The sequence below is a fragment of the Trichechus manatus genome, unplaced genomic scaffold, assembly GCF_000243295.1.
Source record: "Trichechus manatus latirostris isolate Lorelei unplaced genomic scaffold, TriManLat1.0 scaffold00053, whole genome shotgun sequence".
Taxonomy (NCBI): domain Eukaryota; kingdom Metazoa; phylum Chordata; class Mammalia; order Sirenia; family Trichechidae; genus Trichechus; species Trichechus manatus.
Window position 1 is genome coordinate 12476496 of NW_004443989.1, and position 27551 is coordinate 12504046.

Genomic DNA, 27551 nt, shown 5'->3' on the forward strand with positions numbered 1-27551 from the left:
CTTTTCTCCAATCCTGATGCCCTGTTCTTCATATAGTCCAGCTTCTCAGATTATTTGTTCAGCATATAGATTGAATAGGTATGGTGAAAGGATACAACCCCAACACACCTTTCCTGATTTTAAAGCATGAGGTATCCCCTTGTTCTGTTCGAACGACTGCCTCTTGGTCTATGCACAGGCTCCTCATGAGAACAATTAAGTGTTCTGGAATTCCCATTCTTCGCAATGTTATTCATAATTTGTTATGATCCACACAGTCAAATGTCTTTTTGTAGTAAAAAAAACACAGGTAAACATCTTTCTGGTATTCTCTGCTTTCAGCCAGGATCCATCTGACATCAGCAATGATATCCTTGGTTCCACATCCTCTTCTGAATCCAGCTTGAATTTCTGGCAGTTTCTTGTCGATAGTACTGCCGCAACCATTTTTGAATGATCTTCAGCAAAATTTTACTTGCGTGTGATATTAATGATTGTCTTAGTTATCTAGTGCTGCTATAACAGAAATACCACTAGTGGATGGCTTTAACAAAGAGAAATTTGTTCTCTCACAGTCTAGGAGGCTAGAAGTCCAAATTCAGGGTGTCAGCTCCAGGGGAAGATTTTCTCTCTCTGTTGGCTCTGGGGGAAGGTCCTTGTCATCAATCTTCCCCAGTCGAGTAGCTTCTCAGCGCAGGGACCCCGGGTCCAAAGGACACACTATTCTCCTGGCACTTGTTTCTTGGTGGTACAACGTCCCCATGTCTCTCCGCTCCCTTCTCTCTTGTATATCTCAGAAGAGATTGAATTAAGACACAGTCTAATCTTGTAGATTGAGTCCTGACTCATTAACATAACTGTCTGTAATCCTGCCTCATTAACATCCTACAGGTAGGATTTACAACACATAGGAAAATCACATCGGATGATAAAATGGTGGATAATCACATAATACTGGGAATCGTGGCCTAGCTAAGTTGACACACATTTTTAGGGGACACAATTCAATCCATGACAATGATATTGTTAGATAATTTCCACATTCTGTTGGATCACCTTTCTTTGGAATGGGCACAAATATGGATCTCTTCCAGTCAGTTGGCCAGGTAGCTATCTTCCAAATTTCTTGGCATAGAGGAGTGAGCCCTTCCATCGTAGCATTCATTTGTTGAAACATCTCAATTGGTATTCCGTCAATTTCTGGAGGCTTGTTTTTCACCAATGCCTTCAGTACAGCTTAGACTTCTTCCTTCAGTACCTTTGGTTCTTGATCATATGCTACCTCCTGAAATGGCTGAATGTCGACCTATTCTTTTTGGTATGGTGACTCTGGGTATTCCTTCCATCTTCTTTTGATGCTTCCTGCATTGTTCAATATTTTCCCTGCAGAATCTTCAACTTGAGGCTTTAATTTTGTCCTCAGTTCTTTCAGCTTGAGAAATGCTGAGTGTGTTTTTCCCTTTTGGTTTTCTAACTCTAGGTCTGTTTATTTCATTATAATACTTTACTTTGTCTTCTCGAGCTGCCCTTTGAAATCTTCTGTCCAGCTCTTTTACTTCATTTCTTCCATTCACTTTAGCTGCTCTATGTTCAAAAGCAAATTTCAGAGTCTCTTCTGACATCCATTTTGATCTTTTCTTTCTTTCCTGTCTTTTTAATGACGTTTTGCTTTCTTCACTTACAATAAAGGTGGCACAACATAAAAAAGTAGTCAATGTCATTGAGTTGTAAATGTGGAAGTTGCTGTGTTGGTGGATGTTTTGGTGTGTATGTTTTCACCACAATAAAAAAAGAAAAAAAAGAAAAAATCCAAAACAAAAATACAAAAAATGTTGAAAGTAAATAGATGGAAAAATATAAACGAGGCAAACATTAATGGAAAGCGAGTGAACATGGCCCTATCTATGTCAGATATAACAGATTTCAGCGTGAGAAGTGCCAGAACAGGACCGTCTCATGGTGAAGAAGGCAGGTCCTCCAAGACACATCCAACCAGGGCCTCAACACAGCTGAGCCCAGTGAAGCCAGTGCATGGTTTGTTCAAAGGGGGTGCTGACAGTGTACTGTGGGCCTGCGGTGTTGGGGTAGGGGAGGACAAAGGAAGGGCTAAGCCTGCTGCATCTCCAGGCCTCACAGAGAACAAATCATCACCCTCTTACCAGGGAGGCTCACCAAGCCCCGCAGTGTGGATGCCTGGGCCCTCCTGGTTGGGACTCAGAGAGTCCAAGGGATGTGAGGGTGGGTGGAGGGAGGGGACAGTAGAGAGAACTGGATCAAAGACCCCCACGCTGGGGTTCAGTCCTCCTAGCAGCCCTTTTGAGACACCATTCCAACAGGTGGGGAAAGAGGCTCAAAGGCCCTGACACAGCTAATAGCCCAGAGCTGGAGTGGGATAGGACCTCCATTCCCAGAGATGGGGGTGGGCCAGGGGGACTCATGGTCCCTGGCCCAGGGGGCCAAAGGACAGTGTACTTGGGAGTGTCTGCACGACCCTGTGGTCTGAGGACCTGGGAGGCCTGACCTGTGAATCTGTGTGGAGATGCCAACGTCCCCAGGACCTCCCGAATCTCTTACTGGCTTCCCAGACAGACCCTCCAACTCCCCGTCACTCCAGCAATGGCTGAAGCCTGCTTCTGGCATGGCTGACATGGGGATCCAGGATGCCGGCCTGGCCCAGCTCAGGCTCAGGGTTCACTGGTCTGGGCGCAGCCTGGACATGAGGTCCTGGAAGCCCCCAGGCGGGGAGTGTGTTGCTGAGAGGACCCTGGCCCTGAGGCAGTTCTGACCTTGGCTCCCTGACTGCCCACTCTCTCCTATGACCCTGACATCCTGCCTGCCTGTGCAGGAGCCTCGTCGCCCAGGGTGAGGGTCCCTGTGAGGCCGGGGGCTGTGCCCAGAACCGGGGTACCAGCCCCAAGCATCGGCCATTTGGACTCCATCCTGGAATGGAACATCTTTATCCCCATTGTAGGCCATTTATAGCTATTTTTATGTGCAAACACACAGGTGAATTAGATGGGAATGAAATATCTGAAGGAGTATGTTTTAGTTCTGGGGTTAGACTCCTTTACCCGTACCCACCCTCACTGCTCCTGACTGTGCTGGCCCCTCCTCAGCCTCTAAAATGCCACTCTGACTTCCGATGGAGGCAGGACCACCCCATGGACTTTTGTGACTGGCAGGAACGGAGGACTCAGCCCTGGCACCAACAAAAGTTGTGGTGGGGGTACTTTCCACACCCCGAGCCTGCAGGAGCCCCTCACTCACATTTCCTGAGGCGCTGGCCCTGTCTCTCCTTCTACAAAGCCACCCAGGATGGGGCTCCTTCTGGGTGGCGTCGGGCCCTACTGTCTGCTGGAATCAGGCACAGGGCTGCTTCTGAAAAGGCTCCCGTGTAGCTCTGCCACAGCCCACACTTCAGGGCCTTTTAATGACGCGTGGTCCTTGTTAGTTTTAGGGCTTCTCTCCCCAGGTCAGGACCAGGCCTTTACTACACCTCTGCCTGTTTTGGCAGCTATGCCCAGCCCTACATGTCGAACCTTCCCTGCCCCCTCATCCTGCTGTCAGCTGGTTACTTATTGAACTCAATATGAAGGGAGAGGTCAGCAGTAATTGCCTTGGCCAAAGTACCTCTGTAAACACCTTCCCAGCACGAGCTGACTCCTTACAATCTTGATCTGGTCCTTGTGTGCACAGGCAGCCAGGTGGACAGGCTCTGAGGTGTGGTGGATGCAGGCAGGACACGCAATGTGGAGTGGCTTGTGGCTGTGGCCCCTGGTGGCTGTCTGTACTGCCAACACGTTCCGGGAGCAGGCGGAGAGGATTATGCAAGACACTCCCGTCATCGACGGGTAAGCGCTATCCAAGCCATGTTTCCCTATGTGCCGTCTCCACCGGGACTCAGCTTCCCAGTGGTGACAGGGGCCTACCCTTGGGGACTGTTTTTCATGGGGTCTCTCAAGCCCCCAAAACCTCAGCAAAGGGGGGTCTGCTGGGAACAGGGCAGGAAAGCAGCCTGAAGCTTCAGCATTTGGGCAGGGGCAACCTCCCGGCCCCATCTGCACCCCTTGGTCAGGGTTCCTGGCTCCAGTGGGTGTGGAGACAGGGACACTGGAGCCTGGCTGGGTTCACCTCGAACTGGACAAACGATTCCTCCTTGGGCCTCCATCCCCTCCATGGGAGCTGCAGGTGACACGCCATGCAGCAGACTTGGGAAGGCTCCTCTGGGGTGTCCCCTCCTTGCCCCTCGGCATCTCTCTCACTCCATCTTCACCGCCTGCCCCAGCCTCAGTGCCAGGATGCCCCGCTCCTGCCTGGGGAGTCTCCACGCTGCTAATTGTGCCCACCCCAACCTCCTCCAACATCATGAGCACTTCACTTAAAATGCACCAAACCAAGCTTCTGTTTCACCTGCTCCCCCACCTGCCCCTCAAGGCCTCTGTGTCCCTGTGGAGGCCTCACCCTCAGCTGTCCAGGCCAAAACCCTGGTGACGCCTTGTCCTAATACCACAGCTAGTCCATCAAGGTGCCCCTCCCTCCACCCTCACAAGGTTTCGAGTCCTGCCTCCTCCCCCATGCACCCCATTCCTGATCTGAGCCAATACCCTTTCACAGGGCCCCCGCACTGGCCCTAGACCCTCACTGCCTCCCCCATCCCCTTGGGAGGGCTCTTCCAGTCTTCGACCCCTTGTCTCCATCACGGCTGTGCTGGGGGAGAGGTCAACTTAGCATCAAGGCCTTTCCTGGCCGCCCCTATAAACACCAGGCCCACCAGGGTCAGGAGGTTCAACCAAGGCTACAGTCCTATTACTTGGTAGACCCTCACCCCTCTAGTTTTGTTGGAGAGCAGAGCTCTGTAAGAAAAGTAGGGAGCGGATGCCCCTGTAGGCCCTCAGGGGAAGCGCCGCCACTAGAAGAGGAGGCCAGGTTCCTTCCTTCTCCTGGAGTTCCTCCTACTCCCCCGCCTCCTCCCCTCTGGGGGCCACAAGACCTGGGTGGGCCCCATTGGTGCCCCCTGAAGTCCTTGCTGCAGGAGGAGGAGTCTGGGCCTCCCAGGGCAGCTAGGGCAGTTTGAGAAGCCAGCTGCAGAGCAGAGGTTGGGGGATCCCTTCATGCCAGGGGCCCCGGGGGCAGCTGGGCACAGGGAGGGGATCTGAGTTCAGATGCTAGGGGTGGTCGAGAGGCCCCATGAGAGGTAAGATGGCTGGGGAGCCCAGAGAGCCAGGAGCTCAGGGGCTAGGATTCGAAGGGGCAGGATTGCCCAAAGAGCTAGAATGCTAACACCAGCCTGACAGAAACAAACCCAACCTAAAAGCTAGATCAGTCAGTAGTAGCTACTCTTGCAGGTTCCAAAAAACTAAACCGATTGCTGTTGAGTAAATTCTGACTTATAGTGACCCTATAGGACAAAGCAGAACTGCCCCATAAGGTTCCCAAGGAGCAGTTGGTGGCTTCAAACTGTCAACCTTTTGGTTAGCAGCCGAACTCTTAACCACTGCACCACCAGGGCTTTGTCTTAGAGAGATCCAAATAACAAAGAAGCCCAAGGGCAGTCCTGGCATGGCACTCCATAGTGCCAGGGACTTGGACATGGCCACCATTCCTGTGGTTACCTTATGGTTCAAGATGGCTGCACCAGCTCCAGCCATCACATCGTCATGCCATCCAGAAGGAAGGATTAAGGGACAAAGAAAGGACAAAGGTAGAGCAATGGCTGTCTTTCAGTGGCAGTTTTTGGGAGCTGTCATGGGACAGAAGTTAGTCACTTGGTCACACCCAGCTATAAGGAAGGCTGAGGAGAGTCTTCATTCTAAGTGGTTATGTGCTCTGCTAAGGACAGGGATACAGTCATCAGTCTCTCACAAATAACTGGTTGCAGTGTGGCTTGCTGTTGTTCTAGCACTTTCTAGTCCTCTCTGAATCCTGATTCACTCCTCTGAGTAGGACCTGCGACCCCCACAGAGGCAGAGAGAGGCCGAATCATGGCCCCAGACCCTTTTGCTCCAGACTGCAGTATAGACCAGGGGCTTCCGGGCAAGAGGGCATCTGTCCCTCTGGGAGACCTGAGGGCCCCCTACCCCATTTGGGCAAGGAGAGAAGAGAGAACTAGAGCAGAGGCTCCTCCGTCATGGTGTAGCTCCTAGGGTCCCCACCCTATCCCTGGGGGGTGGAGACAGGTTTCCCAGACGAGGCGCCTTGTGGCCTTGGGCCAAAGGAGTAAAGTTCCCTCTACAGAGCCAGGGCTCCACCCACCCCTGTAATGAGGCAGTGACCTCACAGGGTTTCTGAACCAGGAGGATGCCTGGAGCACACTGTTCACACACTCACCCACCATCCTGAGCAAGGCATTGGTGGCACTGGGGGGGCAGAGCCCTGTCCCTGCTCACATCAATCAAGTTGAATCATTAAGGAGCATGACTACCCAGCAGGTGCCTCTGTGGAGTGCCTGAGAGGCACTGGCGTCAAGGAGGCGAGGGGTGGAAGGACGCGGAGTATGCCTCAAGCAAAGAGGACGGCCAGGCCTAGGGTAGGGCACACAGTACTGGGGGATATGGAAGGCCTCCTCCCTCTCCCCCACCCATCTCCTAAGGGAACCTCAGTGCCTCAGAAGCACATAGGGATCTGCCTGAAACAGAGAGCAGGGCTCTCCCCAGGAACAGCGAATCTCAGGACGGAAAGTTTCCACCTGAGGCAGCACAGGGGCATGGGGAGCCAGGGAGGCCAGGGTAGGATTGCCAGAACTCCAAAGGCGGGCCAGACTCTCCTTTCCCCAGCCCCCTCCCAGCAAGGGGGATTTATCTTCTCAATGTAGAAACTGTCAGACACTCGGATCACAGAGGAGAGTGTGGTGACCCAGGGTCACCCATGCTTTAGTCCTGAGCCCAGGGGGAAGCAGGACAGGGGAGGGGGGCACCCTGCTGTGGTGAGCACAGAGGCAGGGCTCCTGGGACCTTGCAGGCCCTGGGTGTAAGCTGCTGCCCTAACTCACCTCCAGTTTCCTCATGGCCCTTCAGGCACAACGACCTGCCCTGGCAGCTGCTGAATATGTTCAACAACCAGCTGCTAGATAAGAGGGCTGACCTGAACACTCTGACCGGCACACACACCAACATCCCCAAGCTGAGGGCTGGCTTTGTGGGTGGCCAGGTATGCCTTGCCCCACCCCAGGGTCCACCGGTCCCTTCCCTTGGGCTTGGCTAAGGTGCAGCACCCCCTCCCCCTCCTTGGTGGCAGCATACCTCCTGAACCATGTCTGCCACAGGCCCTTGAAGGAAGACTCCAATACTCACATGGGCTGGTGGGGAAGGGGTCCACAGAGGAGGGAACTGACACACTGTATGCACGTGGGGGGAGAGCCTGGAGCTGCTCCTAGCCCCCTACCTCCCCCTCAGTTCTGGTCTGCATACACTCCATGTGACACCCAAAACAAAGACACTGTGAAGAGGACACTGGAGCAAATAGATGTCATTCACCGCATGTGCCAGTTGTACCCGGAGACCTTCATGTGCGTCACTAACAGCTCAGGTGGGGTCCCAAGCATGGACCTTGTCCAGTTTGCCTAAGGGTCCTGGGCCTGGACCCTACCCCACCGGAGTCCTGGGCTCAGAGCTCCACCCTGCCCAAGCGTCTCCGGCCCCTGCCCCACATAAGGGTCCCAAGTCTGGATCCCCATCCAAGTCCTGGGCTCAGACCTCCCCTCCACCCAAGGGTCCTGGGCCCAGACACCCACCCTGCCCAGGGTCCCCAGGCCTGAATCCTTGCCCAAGGGTCCCAGGGCCCCTGCCCCTTTCAAAGGTTCTGAACTCCTTGCTCTGCCCAGCTCTGAGGCCCAAGAGTGCCCCCCACCCCGGTCTCCCACAGGCATCCGGCAGGCCTTCCGGGAGAGGAAGGTGGCCAGTCTCATTGGCGTGGAGGGAGGCCACTCCATTGATAGCAGCCTGGGTGTCCTGCGGACGCTCTACCACTTGGGCATGCGTTACATGACCCTCACCCACAACTGCAACACGCCCTGGTGAGTGAGCCACCCTGTGGGCAGGTGGGGCCCCCGCCTATCAGTCCTCCCCTCCTAGGAGTCCCAGGCCTATGCCATGTCTGCCAGGGGAGACAGTGGCCACACAGCCCCTAGACTCCACCTTGTTCCCAGGGCTGACAACTGGCTAGTGGACACAGAAGAGGATAATGCCCAGAGCCACGGCCTGTCACCGTTTGGGAAGGTGAGTATGGGGGAGCAAGGAGCTGGTGAGAGGGGAAAGGACCACGGCCACCCTCAGAGAAGGCAACGGGCAAGGAGTTGGCTGTTGTTAGCAGAGCAACCCAGGATACTTGGAACCTTAATTTTCCCATCTGTAAAATGGAGCCCAAGTTGACACTCTTGAGGGGAGGATGTATTTGGCTGGAACACCCTGGTCACTGAAATGCTAAACAAGATGGAACTGGATGAGCCCCAGTGGCATCCAAACTCAGTCACTCAAGGGTCAACACCCTGTGTGGTAGGGACCTCTCCCCCCACACCACCCTGCTGGGCCCAGAACGCCTGCACCGGGCTCTCTGGACCCTGAGCCGTCTCCTGCAGCTGGTGCTGAAGGAGATGAACCGCCTGGGCATCATTGTTGACCTGGCCCACGTGTCTGTGGCCACCATGCGGGCCGTCCTGAGCCAGTCATCAGCCCCTGTCATCTTCAGCCACTCCTCAGCCTACAGAATATGTGAACACCGACGCAATGTGCCTGACGACGTGCTGCAGCTGGTGGTGAGCGGCCACCCAGGGAAAGGAAAGGCATGGGGGCAGGAACAGGGGGGTGGATGGTGTGGATGGAGAGGATGGGGATGGTGGACAAGGGCTAGGGGAGGGCCTGGGGGACAAGGGATGGGGCCAGGGGACAGGAATGGGGAATAGGGATGACGCAAGGGGACGAGGTACACAATTCGTGGCAGAGAAAGGGGGTGGGGATAGGGAACAAAGATAGGGATGGGGTAGGGGTGCCAGGGACAGGACCTGGCTTCCTGCCCTGTAAGCAAGTCCCCCCCCGCCCTGAAAAGAACCAGACGGGCAGCTTGGTGATGGTGAACTTCTACAACGACTACGTGTCCTGCAAAGGCGAAGCCAACCTCTCTCAAGTAGCAGGTGGGTAGTGGGCATGTGGCCCATAGCCAAGTGGGAGCAAAGGGCCGGGTGGGGACCTGGGCCCACACCTGCCTGCCTCCCCCTGGCAGACCACCTGGACCACATCAAGAAGGTAGCGGGTGCTGGAGCAGTGGGCTTCGGTGGGGACTATGATGGCGTATTGAGGTGAGTGGGTGAGGCATGTGTCTGCAGCAGAGGTTCACCCCCTGAACGTGTCCTAGTCCAAAGGGGTTGGAGGGGCCCGAGGACACCCTTGCTGCTGCTCACCCACCTACCTCTGCAGGCTGGAGTGGTGGCTGCTACCTCAGGCCTGCTCTCTGCCCTCACGCAGGCTGCCTGCAGGCCTGGAGGATGTCTCCAAGTACCCAGACCTGGTCGCTGAGCTGTTGAGGAGGAACTGGACAGAGACAGAGGTCAGGGGTGCCTTGGCCAACAACCTGTTGCGGGTCTTCGAGGTGGTGGAGCAGGTGAGGCCAGGCCTCCTATGCAGACCTGCCCCTCCCACCAGCAAGCAGTGAGCACCCCCATGTCTGTCCCCAGGTGAGCAATCACACGCAAAATCCTGAGGAGGAGCCCATTAATCTGGACAAGCTGGAAGGTTCCTGTAGGACCCAGTACGGCTACTCAGCGGCCCCTGGCCTCCACCACCAGTGGGGGGTCCTGCTGGCTGCCCTTGCCCCCCTCCTACTCAGCTGGTGCCTACTATGAGGCCCTGGGGACCAGAAACCACCCCAGGGGTCCTGGAGCTGAGACTGGCTGATCCGGGGACCTGACACCCCAGGGCCCCACTACCCACCCATGAGGCCAGCTTCCTCAAGCTCAGGATGCTGGACACATGGGACCCTCAATAAAAGCACTGCCCCTTTAAGTCCTGAGGGTGTGTGTCATCAGCGCCAGCCCTGAGTAGGGAGGGAGGGCTCCTGAACCTCCTGGGGGCAAAGCGTATGAAAATGGCCCCTGGTAGGACGAGTCCCCTCCTGCTCTTGGAATGTCAGGACCAGAAGGGCTCAGGGAGCCTGAAAAGGAGCTTCACATAGACACTAAGGGTCTCAGACAGTGTCCTGGCTCAAGCTGCAACCTCCCCATATGCAAGTGTGACTGCATGCACACACACACCTAAACACACGTGTGCACACATATATCCAAGTACACATGCACTCACTCACTCATACACACTTGTACTCATACACCTACATGCACACACACAAATGCACGTGCACACAGGTACTCATACACATACATGTATGCACACACGTGTGCACATACGTCATCTGTCATGACTCAGTAGACCTGGGAGGCCAGGGCCCAGGAATCTGATTTGCAAAACTATCCCTTTCTGGTCACCTTGGGCCTCACTAACAAAGGGCTCGCCGCTCCCTGGTCACTTTGGGTCTGTCCAGCGGACCCTGCACATCCAGAAGTCTCCATACAATTGCCCCATGCTGGGTACCTGGCCTTGCTGTGCCCCCTACCACTGTCCCACAGACATTTCTAGACCAACAACCTAGGGGGCAACAGAAAGGGAGGGATTGGCCCCACATGAAGCCCCAACCTGTACATCCTCCCTTCCCCAGTCTGGGACAGGTCAGTGCACAGAGCACCCGAAAACACCTGCCTACAAACGCCAATTTGCATCCTTAAGGTGACCTGTCAGCCCATCACAGGCCATGCAGCACAGCCACGTTGGTCCCTGAAGTGAGGAGTGGGGACTGGCCACACAGCCTTCTGCACCTGGGCCTCTGACCTGACTTCACTGGGAGTTGTGGAAAGGGGCCAGCAGAGAGCAAGGACACAGGGCTGCCTTGGGAGACAGAACAGGCTCGGGGGGTTGCCCCCACAGCCTGCCTCCTCCCAGCTGGCCCTGCCCCTGGGTGGTGTAAAGCACCCAGAATGGACATTTGTGAGCAACCTGTGGTCACTCTGGACCTACTGTCAAAGGAAAAAGCAAATAAGGGTTCCTGCTCAAAGTCCAGATGCCCCCAATCAACCCAGACCGTCAGTTTCCTGCCTGGGCTGAGACAGCAAGGAGACCCCTGGTGGACACCGTAGTCATGACGTCCAACCTTGCTAACAAGAAAAGGCTCTGTTATTCCTAAAGGAAAACCCCTGAAACACCCAGACAGGCCTTGTCTCAACAACACTTCTAGTTCTGGAAAGTTCCTCCTACAACAGCACTCACTCATCCCTTCTCCCAACCTCAAAGAGAAAACAGCTGATGTGTCTTCTGAAACACGAAGGCCTTCACTTGAGGAGGGGGAAGAAGTGCGCTCGCTTGAGGCCTAGGGGTCTGAGAGGCTGCATGAGAGTGGGGAGAAGGCTGGAGACCATCCCAGGCCCAGAGCTAACCCTTAGCCCCAAGCCTGCCCACAGCCCCAAGTCCACCCCTCAGCCCGGAGCCCATCCCTCAGCTGGCTTCACGAGGGAGTCATCCGGCGGACCTGGCCGCACCTCGTGCAGTGGGCGGCATGTGGATCGTCCGGAAGGGCCTGCCTTGGCTTTGGCTGAGAGGTACTAACATCCTGGAGCACTGAGCACCAGGATCCTGGCCTGCACACCATCCTCAGTAAGGAGTGGGCTCCCTGGAGAAGCACTGATTCCAAGGCTAGAGCAGGGAACCACAACATGAGCGCAAAGGCCTCCTGGGGTCTGAAAGCAGGCAGGTTCCACAGGGACAGGCAAGTCAAGCCGCCCAGAGGAGCGTCCACATCTGAGGCACTGTGAGTACAAAATAAATGACAATAAACTGACCCACAGAATAAATGATGACGTACCATATTTTCCACAAATAACGTGTCCCCACATACAACGTCACAGCATACCTAGGAAAATAATGTGCAGGAGGAGATTGTGAAGTTGGTAAAAAATGTATAACGTGTTATTTGTGTAACGATACGGTAAATAAGTGGGGGAAGAACTCTTCCTTTGGGCAGAATTCCACAGAAAATCACAATAACTGCACCGGGAAGAACTATCACATTAGGGGGCAAACAAACTAGAAATAGGATGTTTACACCATCTCAAAATACCACCCCCCCCAAGATACCTTAATCAAGGAGACATCCTGGCAGACACCCTAGACCAGGTAAACAGGAATGAGACACATCGGCACACCAACCGATGCAGCGCCCTTGGGTACACGAGGCCACTCTTGGGGTGTCCTCACCAATGACACAATTCTAACAAGGAATGGCGTGTGTCCTGGTGGACACTGCACTGACAAGTGCCATCCGTGGCCTAGCTGGTCATAGGTGGTTAACCAAGAAGTTCACACTGGGGAGCCGGGCGAAGGACACACAAAAGCTCTGTACTTTGCAAATTTAATGTAAACTTAAAATTATTTCAAAGTGAGTTAAAGATAAGTTTTTAAACGGCAGGTTCTGATTCTATTGTCCTGGGTGGGGCCTAAGGCTCTGTAACAACACCCCCTCCCCACCACCGGCTCACAGCAGCTTGGGGCCACCCCTTCGGCCTCACAAGGGGGCAGGGGCTGGATGGCTCACAAGGGCCCCACCTAGGGCTCCCACTCACCTGAGGCCCCGAAGTGATGCCAAAGCAGGTGTTCAGGGACTGACCCATTTACTTACAGCATTTTAGGAAATGACAGCACTGACTTTAGAAAACTAAAAGGGGCAAACGAGCCACTCCTCTTTGATGACCAAAATGGGCACCTCACGCCTCAGAGGTGGAGCTGGACGCCATCTCGTCCCTCATAAGGATGACCCACCTGCATAGGGCCTACATCTCTCCCCGACACACCCCAAGGAACCGCTCATGTTCCCCCAACATCCAACTCCTGCACAGCCACTGGGCACCCCATCCAGGAAAGAATCCGACAGTAAGTCAGGGGAAGGCTTCTGGTGTGTCTGTACAGAGGTGTGTGGCAGGAGAGCCGGACAGTAGGCCTCTGGAAGGAGCTGGTCCCGAGGGTTCAGCTGCAGGTGGGCCAAACCTGCCCAGGTACAATCATGAAGCCTCATGGCTCACATGGGTACAGCTGGGACCCAAGCTCCCCATCTGCCACCTGCTCTTCTGTTTTGGCAAAAATACAAACAAAAAATCCTGGAAGCTTCAAGACATGAAGTAAACTTCAAGAAACAGAAAAAACAGAAACAGCAGCCTGGGCCCAAAACCCTCGTGGCCAGTCTGTGCTGGCTTCTTGGCTGTGGCAAACAGGGCGTCCCTGTGGCTGTGGCCAAGGGCCGCATTCCCCCAAGAACCTTCATGAGCCATACTTGGTTTCTAAAGGACAGACAGACAAGAGCTGAGAAGGCAGGAGGAGTTAGGAGGGGGCACCCTATATTTACAGTGACAGGAGAGGGAGACCCTGTGGGATAACAGGCACCGCCCAAGCATGGGGGAAACAAAGGTCATGCCTGTGCCCAAAGGGTCTCATACACACATACACATGCACACTCATGGGACAGTCATGGCGGCGGGCACAGGCTGCCCAGAGGACATGAATCGGCCCTACGACCCTTGCTGAGGGGCCGGCCTGAGGAGGCACAGTGCACCATGGACGAGGCCCGGTGCATACACCTGGACTGCAGTCTAGGCTGCTCTGCCCCATGAACTGGGCGGCCTGAAGTCTTGTTTGACCTAAGACCCTCTCCCTGGAATGGTGGTAGGAGAGAGGACTCCGTCTACAAAGGCCACCAGAAAGGGTGTTTGGTGGCACTTGGGAATACCCACACCTGCCAGGGGCTGTCTGTGCATGCGGCTGGGTCTCCTTGGCGCCTCCTGCCCACTGAGGAGGGAGCTGTGCCACCATGCAGGCGAGGTATGTTGCTGGACAGAGTGCCCTGGCCTGCAACAGCATGCCTGCACCTGTGGCCAGGGGGTGATGGCACAACCTTGAGAAGGCTGTGGTCAGTCTAAGTCACAGCAATCACCCACAGAAGTTTGTGTAAACTCACATCAGCACAGACCCACCACCAGATCTGAGACAGCGACACTCCCAAGCCACTGGACTGGGCAGGTATGAGGAGCTCAGAGGCACTGGCCGCTGCAGTCAGCAGAAAGGAAGATGCAGGGGCTGTCCGGGGCAGGAGGCCGTCCACAGCTGGGCTCGGCTAATTTCTCAAGGCGGCCAACCTGGAAAAGGCAAGAGCAGGGCCTGTTGGGGGAGAGCAGGGACTCGACCCAGCAGGCGCTGGGCTGCTGGGAGCCATGTGGGCAATGGTCGCTTTGCTGCTAACATGCAGCTTTCCTAGGCTGCCCTGAGATTACTCAGGTGAGAGGCTGGGTCTCGTCACTGTGACTCCATGAAAAGAAGTAGTGAGTGTGTGCAGACCTGAGTCAGGAGAAGGCGGGAAGCAGAAAACCAGCATGACAGGCTCTCTAGGCCTGGAGACACGAGGGGCGGTGAGTTGAGTCAGATGGGGCTCTGGGAAGGATGGCACTCTTCAGTTCAAAGCCCTCCCCTCACAAGGCCTTCTCCCAAAACCCCAACCCATGGCCTTCTCTTCCACCACAGAGCGTCCAGGTCTATCCCACCCTGACATGGTGGGCAGCAGGCGGGCCACACACCTGCGCGACAGCTGGTCCTCCTGGCTACGCACAGAGCTTTCACCCACGGCAGCGGCGCCCTCGGGCAGCTGGCTGAGCTGGTCCAGGACTTCCAGGCCGTTCTCCTCAGCAATCTGCATGATGAGGCTGTCCACCTGCTCCTGCGGCGTGGTCAGCGTGGTGGCTGAACTCATGGAGTCCTCCATAACCTGCAGGGGCAGATGTGGGCACTCCGACAAGGTTGCCCGCCTGGGGCACCTCCTCCACCCTCTCCACCACACGGCCCACGCGACCATCTCTCTAGAATGCTCTGTCCCATTTTCCCAACCCTCTGGGCAATAACATCCACACTGCATGCACATGCTCACTGCCTGGACCTCTGAGGAAGATGGGGCATGAGGCAGCCTGGCCAGGAACCAGGACAGAAGGGCTTGGTGAATGCAGCGTTGAGCACATGCACTGGGCGGCCCACACCTCTCACACCCCTGGGCTTTCCGCCAAGACCAGTGGAACATACCGATGTATGCACATCCAGGTTCTGAACCTGCTGTTCAAACTTGTCCATCACTGCAGAAACCTTCTGCAGGTCCATGGCACTCAGGGCCTTGTCCAGGGCCTTGGTGACCTGGGCCATGTTCTTAGTCACCTGGGACAGAGGAGTGGGTCAGAGGCAGAAAGCATCTCAGGCACATATTTTCGGGGGACACAATTCAATCCATAAAATTTCACCCTTTGGCCCCCACAATTTCATGTCCTTGGAACACGCAAAACACATTCACCCCATCAGATCATTGCAAAAGTCTTAAATCAATTCCAAGTCCAGAATCTCATTTTCTGAATCATCTAAATCAAATATTGGTGAGACTTTCTTTAGGTGTATTCCATACTGGGGCAAAATTCTCTTCATCTGTGAACCTGTGAAATCTAGACTACAAGTTATCTGTTTCCAAAGTACAATGGTAGAACATGTACAAGGTAGACACTTCCACTACAAATGGAAGAAATTGGAAGGAAAGAAGGGATAACAGGCACCAAGCAAGTACAAAACCCAGCAGAACAAATTACATTAGCTCCCAGGCCTGAAAATAATTCTCTGTTCTCTGAGACCATCTGGGCAATAGCCTTGCCCTCCAGACTCTTGGTGTTGGCCATGTTCTCTGGATTCTGGGTGGAGGTCCTTGGCTCTGGGCTTCAGCTTTGCCTTCCAGGCCCTCTGCAATGGCAACTGTGCTCCCTCAGCTTTGGGAAGCCCCATTGTCCTAGTCCATCTGAGCTGTAACCCCACCCCCTCGGCCCTGGCAGGCCCCATTCTTCTGCCCCTTGGCAGCCCTGTCCCCTCAGCTTCTTTGAGCAGGGGCCCCATGCCTCTGGCACACCTTAATGGCAGCCCCACATTCTGAGCTGGCAAAGATTTGACTCTTTGAAACCTAGGAGGCTATGGCCCCACCCTTTGAGATCCAGGAGACCACAGCCCCCACCCTTTGAAACCGAGAAGGCCCTGCTTCTCGTGCTCCTTCCAACAATTCTACTGATATCTGAGCTGCTCCAGGGATGGTCCTTTTCTTTCCTTGGAGGACAAAAGATGTAGTTCCTTTGGCCTTTTTCCTGCCTATAGAATTCCAAAAGGCAGACAGCGTTCTTTTCTTTCTTTCTCTGTTCCCTTCAGTCTAAGCTGATGGGTTTTCTGCTGTGGTAGTTGGTTAGATTTATCAGTCACAGGCTTAATCTCTTTAACAAAGATTGTGTAACCACATCCTTGGTGAACATTCTAAGACACGTGTCCTTAGTTTATACAACAGAATTTCCCAAATCTAAGTTCTATTTTTATTTTGCATAGTTTATTTTTAAGTCCATCTCTTTCCTCTCACATTTTACTATAAGTAGCAAGAAGAAACGACACAGCCCCTTTAAGATCTTGCTTAAAAATCTCAACCAGGTATCCAAGTTCCTCTCTTACAAGTTCTATCTTCCACCAAACATTCGAACATAATTCACACAAGTTCTTTGCACTGCATACAAAGTATCACCCTTCCTCCACTGTCCAATCACGTTCACCATTTTCTTTTAAAGCATCACAGAAGCACATATTACGACCACACCTCTAGCAACATTCTCTTGCTGACGCCATATATGTTGTCTAAGACGATACAGACTTTCTCTATTACTCTTCTCATTTCTTTCTGAGCCCTCACCAGAATTGCCTTTGACGTCAGCAATTCTATCAACAGTCTCTTCAAGGCAATCTCAGCTTTTACTATTAGGCACCTTAAAACTCTTCCAGCCTCTACCCATTACCCAATTCCAAAACCACTTCACATTTTAGGTATGTTACAACAGCACCCCCACTTCTCAGTACCAAATTCTGTCTTAGTTATCTAGTGCTGCTACAACAGAAAGACAAGTGAATAGATTTAACAAAAGAAACTGATTTTCTCACAGTTTAGGAGGCTAGAAATCCGAATTCAGCGTGACAGCTCGAGGGGAAAGCTTCCTCTCTCTGTTAGATATGGAGGAAGGTCCTTGCCTCTTCAGCTTCTGCTTCCTGGTTCCTTGGAGATCTCCATGTGTCTTGCCATCTACTTTACCCTGGCTCTCTTTGCTGGCTTGTTTAATCTCTTTTATATCTCAACAGAGACTGACTCAAGATACACTCTACACTGATCTGACCTCATTAACATAAAGATGATCCACTCCCAAATGGGATTATAACTAAAAGCATAAAGATTAGGATTTACAACATATATTTTTAAGGGACATAATTCAATCCACGTAACAGGCAGCAACGCTAGGCAGGGCTCTCTGGCTCTTGAGCCCCATGCGTTTCCATTTCCTCTGATGGAGAAACCACTCCGACCCAGGCGGGCAGTTCCCCCTCCAGAACACTCAGCCTGGGCTGAGCAGGTGCTGCTCGAGGGCCCGAGACTAGAGGTGCAGAATGCAGCCAAGCTCTGGGCCCTGGGGGCAACACGCCCAGTCCCTGTGGCCGTGCAGGAAAGGCTTGCACACTGTGCACCCCACAGAGACCAAAGGGTCCGACAGGATTCCTTCCTGCCCCACACATGGGGCCCACGAGCCTCCCCCGGCCCTGGAGCTACCCAATTTGCTGACAGCCCTGCCCTGTTCTGGTCACGGAATCTGTGCGTGGCCAGGCTGAGCCACTCACCCCCTTCATGGTCATGGCTGTCTGGACCTTGGAGGCCACAGCGTCCACACGGGAGGCCATGCGCAGACAGTTCACTCCCTCATTCTTCTTACGGATGGCGTTTTCAGCATACACACGTGCACACTCCACATTTTTCTGCTGAAGGGCCTGGAATTTGGGGAAATGACAGCTGGGAGGGAGCAGGTGGTCTGCAGGTATGCTGCTCCCTCCCATGGTGGCTGGTCCTGACTGCCAGGGTACCTGGCAATGTGTGGGACCCTCCCTCCACATCCTGTGTAGGTGGGCTCGTCCGAAATGCTGTGAGCTTCCTGAAAACACAGACGCCTCCCAAAGTGTGGCACCAGGTCCACGGGCAGAGATAGCACCTAGACCAGCTGCAGAGACTATCCATCCCTCCAGGCCTGCCCACCTCATCTTGCCCCTGGCTGCCTCTGCCTCTCCCAACACAGTCACAGGGCTGAGGATGGCACTGCACAACACAAAGTGTGTGGCGCAGAAACCCCAGAGGAGTGAGGCCTCAGGACAGGGAGGAGGAAGCACTAGGGTACCAGCCCCTCTACTCCAGGAGCCTGAGTTCAGGCGTGTGGTTACCAAACCCAATGCCCCAGGAGTGACTTCGCCAGTGAGGCAGAGTGCTCAGAGAGGCCTGACAGCACCCGCCTCCAGGGACAGTGCACAGGATGCAGGAGTGCGAGGTCTTGCAGATAATCCATCCACAGCAGCCTCACCTTCTTCACTTTGGCTTGCTCAGCCTTGGAGTCCTTCTCTGCCTTCTTGGCCAGCTTCTCCAGCTGCTTTGCTGTGAACTGAGGATGGACACTGGTTAGAGGCAGAGCCCAGGGGCCAGGAACTGCAGTGTCACCTCACAGATGCCCTTAGGGGCTCATCATGCACAGGGAGGTCAGGACACTAAGGGAGTCATGAAAGAAACACGCCCGGGGCTCTGAGGCTATCTTGGGAAAGTGGGCAGGAAGAGTTTTCTAAAGTGTCTGTCCTGCCCACAAACATCCTCAAAATCTTAATGCATGCTATTCCCAACGTCTGCTTATGGATAGGTGGGTTTTCACCTCATGAAACAAGGATTCAAGATGCTGTGCAGGCTACAGAACTGACCCTGGAAGCATGATTCTCATAGCCCACTGTGCACGCCACACTCGGCCAGGTGGCACCCTGAGCTCTCCACGCCGGGCGGCCACCAGAAAGGAGCTGCGTCTGGCTCATGTGGTACCTTGGCAATCCCAGGATCCCTGAGGTTAGAAGTGTTGCCTTACTCACTAGGTGCATCACAGCCCCTCAGGCAAACGTGTCCCGCCTGCTTCCTCTCCTCTGGGAGAATGAACACTTCCCAGTGCTGTGTTGGCTCAGACTGTGCTCACTAAAACCATCCACAAACTCCTGATTGTCAAACTCACCAGAGATTTTTCAGTGTCTGCTACACCCGAGCCTTTTCTTTCTTCCTCCAAACTCTCTAAGCATACACATGTGGCTATTTAAAGAAACAACGGGAAAGCTCAATATCATCAGTCAAAACACGGCCAGGGGCCACATGTGAAACAGACTATCAACTGCTCACATGCAAGTTCAAGCTGAAGCTGAAGATAATTAGAACAAGTCCATGAGAGCCAAAGTATGACCTTAGGTATATTCCACCTGAATTTAGAGACCATCTCAAGAATAGACTTGACTCATTAAACACTAATGACCTACGACCAGATGAATTGTGGAATGACATCAAGAACACTATACATAAAGAAAACAAGACAGGAAAGAAAAAAAAGACCAAAATGGATGTCAGAAGTGACTCTGAAACTTGCTGTTGAACGTAGAGTAGCTACAGTGAAAGGAAAAAATGATGAAATAAAAGAGCTAAACAACAGATTTTAAAGGGTGGTTCAAAAAAAACAAAGCAAAGTATTACAATGAAATGTGCAAAAACCTAGAGTTAGAAAAACATGCTTGGCGTTTCTCAAGCTGAAAGAACTGAAGAGAAAATTCAAGCCTACAGTTGCAATACTGAAGAATTCTATAGGGAAAATACTGAACAACCCAGGAAAAATGAAAAGAAAATAGAAGGAATACACACAGTCACTGTACCAAAAAGAACTGGCTGACACTCAACCATTTCAGGAGGTAACACATGATCAGTAATGGATGGTACTGAAGGCAGAAGTCAAAGCTGTACTGAAGGAATTGGCAAAAAACAAGGCTCCAGAAATTGATGGAATACCAACTGAGATGTTTCAACAAATGGATGCTGTGCTGGAAGTGCTCACTTGTTTATGCCACGAAATGTGGAAGACAGCTACCTGGCCAACTGACTGGAAGAGATCCATCTTTATGCCCATTTCAAAGAAAGGTGACTAAAGAGAATGCAGAAATTATCAAACAATATCATTACTATTATACACAAGTAAAATTTTGCCAAAGATAATTCAAAAATGGTTGGAGCAGTACATCAACAGGGAACTGCCAGAAATTTAAGCCAGATTCAGAAGGGGACGGGGAACAAGGGATATCATTGCTGATGTCAGATGGATCCTGGCTGAAAGCAGAGAATACCAGAAAAACATTTACCTTTGTTTTACTGACTATGCAAAGGCATTTGACTGTGTGGATCATAACAAATTATGATTGACATTACAAAGAATGGGAATTCCAGCACTTAATTGTGCTCATGCAGAACCTGTACATAGACCAAGAGACACTCATCCTTATAGAACAAGGGAATACTGCGTGGTTTAAAATTAAGAAAAGTGTGCATCAGGGTTGTATACGTTCGCCATATTTATTCAATCTGTATGCTGAGCAAATAATCTAAGCTGGACTATATGAAGAATGCGGCATCAGGATTGGAGGAAGACTCATAAACAACCTGTGATGTGCAAATGACACAACCTTGCTTGTTGAAACTGAAGAGGACTTGAAGCACTTATTGATGAAGATCAAAAAACTACACCCTTCAGTATGGATAACACCTTAACATAAAGAAAACAAAAATTCTCACACCTGGACCAATACACAACTTCATGATAAACACAGAAAACACTGACGTTGTCGAGGATTTCATTTTACTTGGATCCACAATCAACACCCGTGGAAGCAGCAGTCAAGAAATCAAACAATGCATTGCACTGGGCAAATCTGCTGCAAAAGACCTCTTTGAAGTGTTAAAAAGTGAAGATGTCACTTTGAGGACTAAGGTGCACCTGACCCAAGCCATGGTGTTTTCAATCACCTCAAATGCACTGGAAAGTTGGACAATGAATAAAGAAGACCAAAAAAAAATTGACACCTTTGAATTATGGTGTTAGCAAAGAATACTGAATATACCATGGACTACCAGACAAATAAACAAATTTGTCTTAGAAGAAGTATAGCCAGAAAGCTCCTTAGAAGCAAGGATGGCAAGAGTTTGTCTCACATACTTTGGAGATGTTATCAGGAGCCACTAGTCCCTGGAAAAGGACATCGTGCTTGGTAGAGGGTCATTGAAAAAGAGGAAGACCTTCAGTGAGATGGACTGACACAGTGGCTGCAAGAATGGGCTCAAGCATAACAATGATTATGAGTATGGTGCAGGACCGGGCAGTGTTTCATTCTGTTATACACAGGGTCGCCAGGAGTCAGAACTGACTTGAGGGTACCTAACGACAACAACAAAATTAAAAATTCCATTCATCATTTGTACTAGCGACAGCTCCAGCCCAGGCTGAGTCAGCATAGCACACCAGGGCCCCACAAAACCGGCCCTCATTTGAAGGAGCAGGGGAAAGGATGCTCAGGTGGTCAGAAATGGAGGCGTGACATCCAGGGACCGAGAGTCACCCAAGCTTGGCCCCTGCTGAGAGTGTCCCTGTGGCCTGCAATATACAACCCCTGACCCCCAGGGAGCAGCCCTACCCCTCTGGTCGGCCTGCTCCAGCCCCAGTGCCCACCCCCAGCACCTAACACAACACTCAAACCACATTCCATTGCTGTGTCCACCAATCCTCCCCAGGCTCTCCAAACTAGTGATAAGACCAGATAAAAGTTGAATGTGGATGATGAACTGGGGAAATCTAGGGATCCAAGGAAGACACTTGCCCAGGGTTAATTAAAAATCTGAAAACCCCAGCACAAAGTGGAGGGAGCGTTCACTATCTAGAAGGCTCTCCTTCAAGTGTGACTATGCAGGATTTGAGGCCAGCTTTTGAAGGCCTAGTGGCCCAATTTGTGTTTCTTAGAGATAAGGCACTTGCTCCTTCATAGATAAGCCTGCCTAAGGGATGTGCTTTCAAGCGTCTGAGACAGAAAATAGTCATCAAGCCAGCTTGCCAACCCCTCTGAGACTGTCAGCATCTGAGCGAGCATGGTGTGGGTCACCCAGCTGCCAGGCTGTCCTCTGCTCTGCGTCCTGGAGCTCAGGGTGGTGTGACTCACACGGCTCATCCTTGCCCATCGCCACAGGACAAAACTGGGGGAGTAGTCATTCAGTACGTACCTTCAACTGGAACAGGGTATCTGCAACAAGAGAGGAAGCATATGAGGGTTTGGGAATGTGATGAGGAGACTTCTGCAGGAGAGTCGCTGTGGCCCTTCAGACACTTGGGACTGAGAGCAGGGCAGAGACATCGGTCAGGGTGACCAAGCCTCCAGGGACCAGCCAAGCATGTAGGACGACTGGCCAAGTAAGGACCCCTTGAACCTCCGTTTCCTTACCTGTCACACAAGGATGGCACCAGCCTATCTCAAAGGACCATTTGAGGGCAAGCAAGGGAACAGATGCAGCGCTTGGCCAATATCACACTCTCCCAGTCAAGGCTACTTTACAAAGGACCCTTGGGATTCTGCCCAACTTAGTAAAGTTCAGCCCTCCACAGTCCATTCTTTATGCTTTTTCTTCCCAAAGGTAAACGGCTAAAACAGCAGGAAGGTGACTTTCCTGCCATCACAGTGGCCCTCCCGGGGGCAGAGGACACTTCGATGGCACAAGCTCAGGTGCTCCTCCCTGTCCAGACTTAGAACCAAAGAGACTTGTGCGTACTTTTGGATAAATTCCTTAATATCTGAACTCTTGCTACTCACTCACCAAACTCAAGAACAAGGCAGGTTTTAATTCATTTGAAAACTGGTCTCAATGTACTCAATTCCTGACTTTGGAGAGTAAGGGACACCTACTTTGTTTTTTCCTAAATTTTATTTATTTTGTTGTTGTGGACACCTGACTCTTGAAAGGGTTTATTTTTCACACTAGCCAGAAGAAAGAAATGAAAATCAGAATGAGGGTTCTGGGTGTTTACTAATGCAAATCGTGGTTCCCAGCTGAGAGCCCAGTAAGGGTTCACATAAGCTCTGGTCAAGGCCAAAGTCCAATCATCTTCCCTCCCAGCCTCAGCTTTCCCCTCTAAGTCTGAGCAGCTGTACTTGGCTCTAATTAAGGTGAAACCTAATCCTGGAGAAAATGGATATGGGTTAAAGGCAAGCTTCTTCAAGAGTCGAGTGAACTTTGGAGCAAAAACCCCACAGACATATTTCTTTTCTTGAAGGGATAGGAGAGTTGGATGATACCTTTCCTCTTCTCTCTGGGGGCAATTCGGATGAAATCCTGATGACAATGACAAGGTTGGGTAGCTTTTTACATTTCACAAAATATTTTTCAAAATCACATCAGCCCGTAAGCATTTTAGCAAACACAGGCACCTTCATTTTATAACTGATTCTTCCTACTCTTTGGCACCTCTCCTGCCACCACCCAATCCCTGAGCACAGAGGGGGCAAAGTGGACCAGGTGGTGCTGTTGGGCGGCCAGCGGAGAATACGGACTCGAAGCCAGGCTGTCTGGGGCATGGGCCCGTCACTGACTCCCTCTTCATCTCTTTCCTCATGTGCAGAATGGGGGTGCACAGCCCCTCTCTGGAAGGCTGTGGTGAGCTAGGCCGCTTACAACTGTGCCTGGCCCGTAGTGAGAGCTTTTCATCTAAACTCTTTTTACCACTCTTACTGAGGATAGTAAGGGAGGCCGGCTGCACCAGTGTCCTTCCTCTGCTGCCCTCTGACCCGACATTCCCGGGCTCCAAAGGCCCGCGGGGCATGACCGCACGTCCCCGTTGCTCGACCTCGCGGGGCGGGGCACCCGGACGTCGAGGAGATCTGGGGGACAGGGACGGGGGACGGGGTCGAGGCTGGGGTCGGTGGAAGGGGCCGAGATCGAGGCCAGGGGGAAGAGGCCAGGGTCTGGCGTTCCGATGGCCGCCTGAGCCCCGCCCCGGCCCACGGCCGCAAGGTGGGCAGGTCGGGCCTTCTCAACCGTGGGAGGGGAGGCACCGCTCCCCGGCCCACCCCCCCCGGCCGCGGTGGGCTCTTACCGTCCATTTTCGGTGATGGGCGGCAGCGCACCTCCGACAGGCGGGGGCGGTGGAGTTCACGAAGACGGCGGTCCAGAGATTTCAGATAATTCTACTTCATACCGGACCGAGGACTCCGCCCAGCGGGTACTTCCGGGGCCGCCTTTCCGCTTCCGTTCGCACGGCGTCGTTACGCGAGAGGAGAGCGGTCCGTCACATCGGCGGGCGGTTCCCTGCAGGCCACCAGAGGGCACGCTCAGGGGCGGGCCCCGAGGGAGGGCAGTTGCTGTGGTGACCTGCGTCCCGCGCCTGCGCCCTCTTCCCACCCCGGAAGGAGAGTCCCCCTTGTGAGTCACAAAGAGTTGGCGCCGGCGCGGAGCGGAAGTGAAGGCGCAGGAGCTGCGGGCTCACTTATGGGACTTTTCAAAAGCAAACACCAAATCAGGAAAGGTAACGGGCCTGGGACCCGCCGGCCCGTGTCCCTTCCGCGGTCCGCGGTGCCTCCTGCCGCAGTCGCACCGTACGCACTGTACATAAGGTTCCTCACCGTAAACAGGTGGCCGTACCGTACACACGTTCCGCCCTGTACACAGGTGGCACTTGGCGAGGTCCAAACACGTTAAGACAGCCTCTGCAGGTGCCAGGAGCTAAAGGTGGTCACTATAGATGAGTACCAGGAGCCCCAGAGGCCAACTCCCAGTCTGATACAAGCATTGACTATTCTCAAAGTCCTCTCTTGTGTTGACAAATTAAGTGCCTTTTTATCCAAAAACTCATGGAAAATACCCATGTTGTTTAAGGACACAGAATAAGCCGAGTGTTTCAAGCAATCGTATTTCATTTTGGACCCAGGCAGGCAACTGAAGCATGGGACCCATTGTCGTAGGCTCAGTAAACTATAGTCTAATTACCTGTATATTTCAGGTGAGGAGCAAAAGAAGGGGCCTGCCTATTCTGTTTCCAAGTCTAAGGAGAAGGCGCCGGAGAGACCGTCCCTGGAGGCCAGGCAGGCAGATACGGAGCCTCGAGACAGCATCCGTAGGTCTGCAGAGACCCCCCACCTGGGGAAGGGGACATCCAGATGCCAGTGGCCTTCTGCTTCATCTGAAGTTGAAGGTAGGGTACACCAGGAGGGGCCAGAACCAGAGGCTCAAATTTCCCACAGTTTGGGAACCTATTTCTAAGACCTACATGATGGGGTACTAGTAGTATGGACATGTCCTAACAACAAGGGGTTTTAGAATATAGTAGGCAAATATCCAGAAATCTGTCAGTTCAAAAAAGTTTAGATAAGTTCTCAGATGACAATGCATAGCCAATGTCAGGAGCGGGGACTGATTACTCAGTAAGCAAAGATGTGGTGAAAAACAAGTGAAATTGTGCACTACAGATTAGTAAGTAAACACAATTAAGCACGTGCATACCTTGCTTACTGGGTAATCCACCCCTGGTGAGGAGGAAACCAGCAGGAAACAGATACAGAGCCTGTTTTTTGATGGCTGTGATCTTGGAGGGCTGGCCATGCTCTGGTGCCACTGTGATCCCTTCAACATTCCCCAGACTGGAGCATAATGTGGGAAGAGGCTTCAGCTGGGATGTGAGTTTGTGGGCACACGGGTGTGGGGGCAGGCGAGGAGGGTGGCCAGGGAGGGACTAGGACACAGTGGTATGAAGGGTGAGACAGTTTGCAATAAGCCAGAATGTTGGAAATTCTGTTAAAAAAGTGAGCCAGTTTCTTCAACAAATAAATGGCATGGAAAAAAGGAGGACGCTGTTACAAAGAGACTTGAGACATACAAACCAAAGACAGCGTGGCCCTGTGCTCAGCCGTGCTTGAAATCATCAGATTGGGTATTAGATGAGAATAATCACTGTTTATGTTCTTAGGTGTGATAATGCTATTGTGGTTGTCTAAAAAAAATCCTTATCTGACAGATTACATGTGGCAGTATATAAGGATGAAATTACACGATGTTTAGGATTTGCTTTAAAATACTGAAAAAAAAGAAAAAGGAAAATAGACAAAACAAGGTGACAAAATATTGATGAAAGCTGGGAGATGGGTAGAGGAGTACTCATTGTACTATTCTACTTTTAAGTGTTTGAATATTTCCATAAGTTTTTTTTTTTTGAAAGTAGAATATGCTTAATTGCAAGAAAATTCCAAAAAAGAAGAAAAATCTAAGTGGCATTTGTTCCACCAGCTACTAAAAACCCTCATGCTGAGTGAAAAAAAGCCAATCTCAGAAAGTTACATATTGTATGATTCCATTTATATAACGTTCTCCAAGTGACAATATTATATTGAGATGGAGAGCAGGTTGCAGGGGCTAGGGATGGTGGTGGGGAGAGAAGGGGTATGAGTCTACAGGGGCAGCAGAGGGGAGCTCTTTGTAGTAATGAGCAGCTCTGTATCCTGATTGCGGTGGTGGCTCCATGTGATAAAATGGCAGAGAACTCGACACATTGTATCAATGTCAGTTTTTTGGTTATGACATTGTACCATAGTCACATAAGGTGTTACCATTGGGGGAAACTGGGTGAAGAGTACATGCCACCACTCTGTACTATTTTTGCAACTTTTTGTGAATCTATAATTATTGCAAAACAAAAAGTTTGTGTCATGTGATCCTAAGGGCATGACAGTGTCTGTGTGTGGGCACGGGTGGGGAAACTCATGCCATATGCAATGTTTTCATCATTAAAAATAATACATCAGCTTGTATTATTTTTGAAAGAAAATACAGCCTTTTAAATAACCTTAATACGTAAGTCATACGTGAGTCCGTGTGAAAAAAATGAACTCCCCAATTTAACTTAAATGCAAAATATGATGAAAGGCAGTGTTTTTAAATGCCTTTCATCTAAAAAACAAGGATGATACCCAGTGCCCAGTGCTGGCCGTGGGCCACAAGGCAAGGATTAGAACGAATGAGATCAAGGACAGGGCTCAGACCCAGAGGCCTGGGCACCTAGCTGATTGATTAGCCTTGGGCCGCGGCCAACCTTGTGTCTGTCAGATGTGGGTCCTGAGAGGGCTCGCTTCAGAAGCTGTGTGTGGATCAGGTGAGGTAGCCCAGGCCTGCGGATCAGACCGGGATCTGCACATATATGTTCTGGACAGAAGCCAACCATCCACCCTGCCATGTAACCAGGCTCATGGGTATTAAGTGTGGAACAAAGCAAGTCGTAAAATGACATGACCAGTATGGCTGCGTTTTTGTAAAAAGTGTGTATCCCACCTAACTATGCTTACGTGTACACGTGTGCAGAGGCTGACCGGGCCCCTGATCGTGCTCTGACAGCTTGGGAGGATGTGCCCCAGATTCTTTACAGCGCTCGCCCCTTGGTGAACAGGAGGCATGAAGGAGCTTGTCTTAGTCATCTAGTGCTGCTACAACAGAAATTCCACAAGTGGATGGCTTTAACAAAGAGAAATTTATTTCCTTACAGTAAA

General features: G+C 52.1%; 3 protein-coding genes across 6 annotated transcripts in view; 2 read left to right on the plus strand and 1 right to left on the minus strand.

Moving 5' to 3' along the window:
* Window positions 1–3726: 3726 nt before the first annotated feature.
* Window positions 3727–11408, plus strand: DPEP1 (dipeptidase 1). The gene is made up of 10 exons (XM_004377771.2): window positions 3727–3830; window positions 6993–7125; window positions 7371–7503; window positions 7840–7990; window positions 8123–8192; window positions 8552–8728; window positions 9019–9103; window positions 9193–9268; window positions 9435–9570; window positions 9644–11408. The coding sequence occupies exons 1-10, from the start codon at window positions 3727–3729 to the stop codon at window positions 9809–9811; spliced, it is 1233 nt and encodes a 410-aa protein (XP_004377828.1). The 3' UTR covers window positions 9812–11408.
* A 258-nt stretch (window positions 11409–11666) lies between these two features.
* On the minus strand, window positions 11667–24225 carry CHMP1A (charged multivesicular body protein 1A). Of its 4 annotated transcripts, none has more exons than XM_023732586.1 (7): window positions 24116–24225; window positions 22252–22271; window positions 18500–18577; window positions 17772–17918; window positions 15126–15254; window positions 14630–14817; window positions 11667–14194 (listed from the first exon to the last, which is right to left on the minus strand). In XM_023732586.1, the coding sequence occupies exons 1-7, from the start codon at window positions 24120–24122 to the stop codon at window positions 14173–14175; spliced, it is 591 nt and encodes a 196-aa protein (XP_023588354.1). In that variant the 5' UTR covers window positions 24123–24225; the 3' UTR covers window positions 11667–14172. The 4 variants fall into 4 exon arrangements, with proteins under 4 accessions (XP_023588354.1, XP_023588356.1, XP_023588355.1 ...); XM_023732588.1 differs by lacking the exon at window positions 11667–14194 and adding an exon at window positions 19184–19257 and having other exon boundaries at window positions 14229–14817; window positions 24116–24224; XM_023732585.1 differs by lacking the exon at window positions 11667–14194 and having other exon boundaries at window positions 14234–14817.
* The window catches only part of SPATA33 (spermatogenesis associated 33), a 5709-nt gene continuing 2288 nt past the window's right edge, over window positions 24131–27551 (plus strand). Inside the window, exons 1-2 of the mRNA XM_023732519.1 lie at window positions 24131–24302; window positions 25019–25210. Coding sequence (XP_023588287.1) covers window positions 24131–24302; window positions 25019–25210 — 364 coding nt within the window. The remainder of the gene's footprint in view (window positions 24303–25018; window positions 25211–27551) is intronic.

What these genes read in the sequence shown, in the direction of transcription:
- DPEP1 (XM_004377771.2), top strand. Translation starts at nt 3,727, where the DNA reads ATGTGGAGTGGCTTGTGGCTGTGGCCCCTGGTGGCTGTCTGTACTGCC. An exon ending in CACAACTGCAACACGCCCTG is followed by an intron (nt 7,991 to 8,122) that starts GTGAGTGAGCCA and finishes CCTTGTTCCCAG; the next exon opens with GGCTGACAACTGGCTAGTGG. An exon ending in ACGACGTGCTGCAGCTGGTG is followed by an intron (nt 8,729 to 9,018) that starts GTGAGCGGCCAC and finishes CGCCCTGAAAAG; the next exon opens with AACCAGACGGGCAGCTTGGT.
- CHMP1A (XM_023732585.1), bottom strand. An exon ending in AGCAAGCCAAAGTGAAGAAG is followed by an intron (nt 17,919 to 18,499) that starts GTGAGGCTGCTG and finishes CCCAAATTCCAG; the next exon opens with GCCCTTCAGCAGAAAAATGT. An exon ending in ACCTGGATGTGCATACATCG is followed by an intron (nt 14,818 to 15,125) that starts GTATGTTCCACT and finishes CTGCCCCTGCAG; the next exon opens with GTTATGGAGGACTCCATGAG.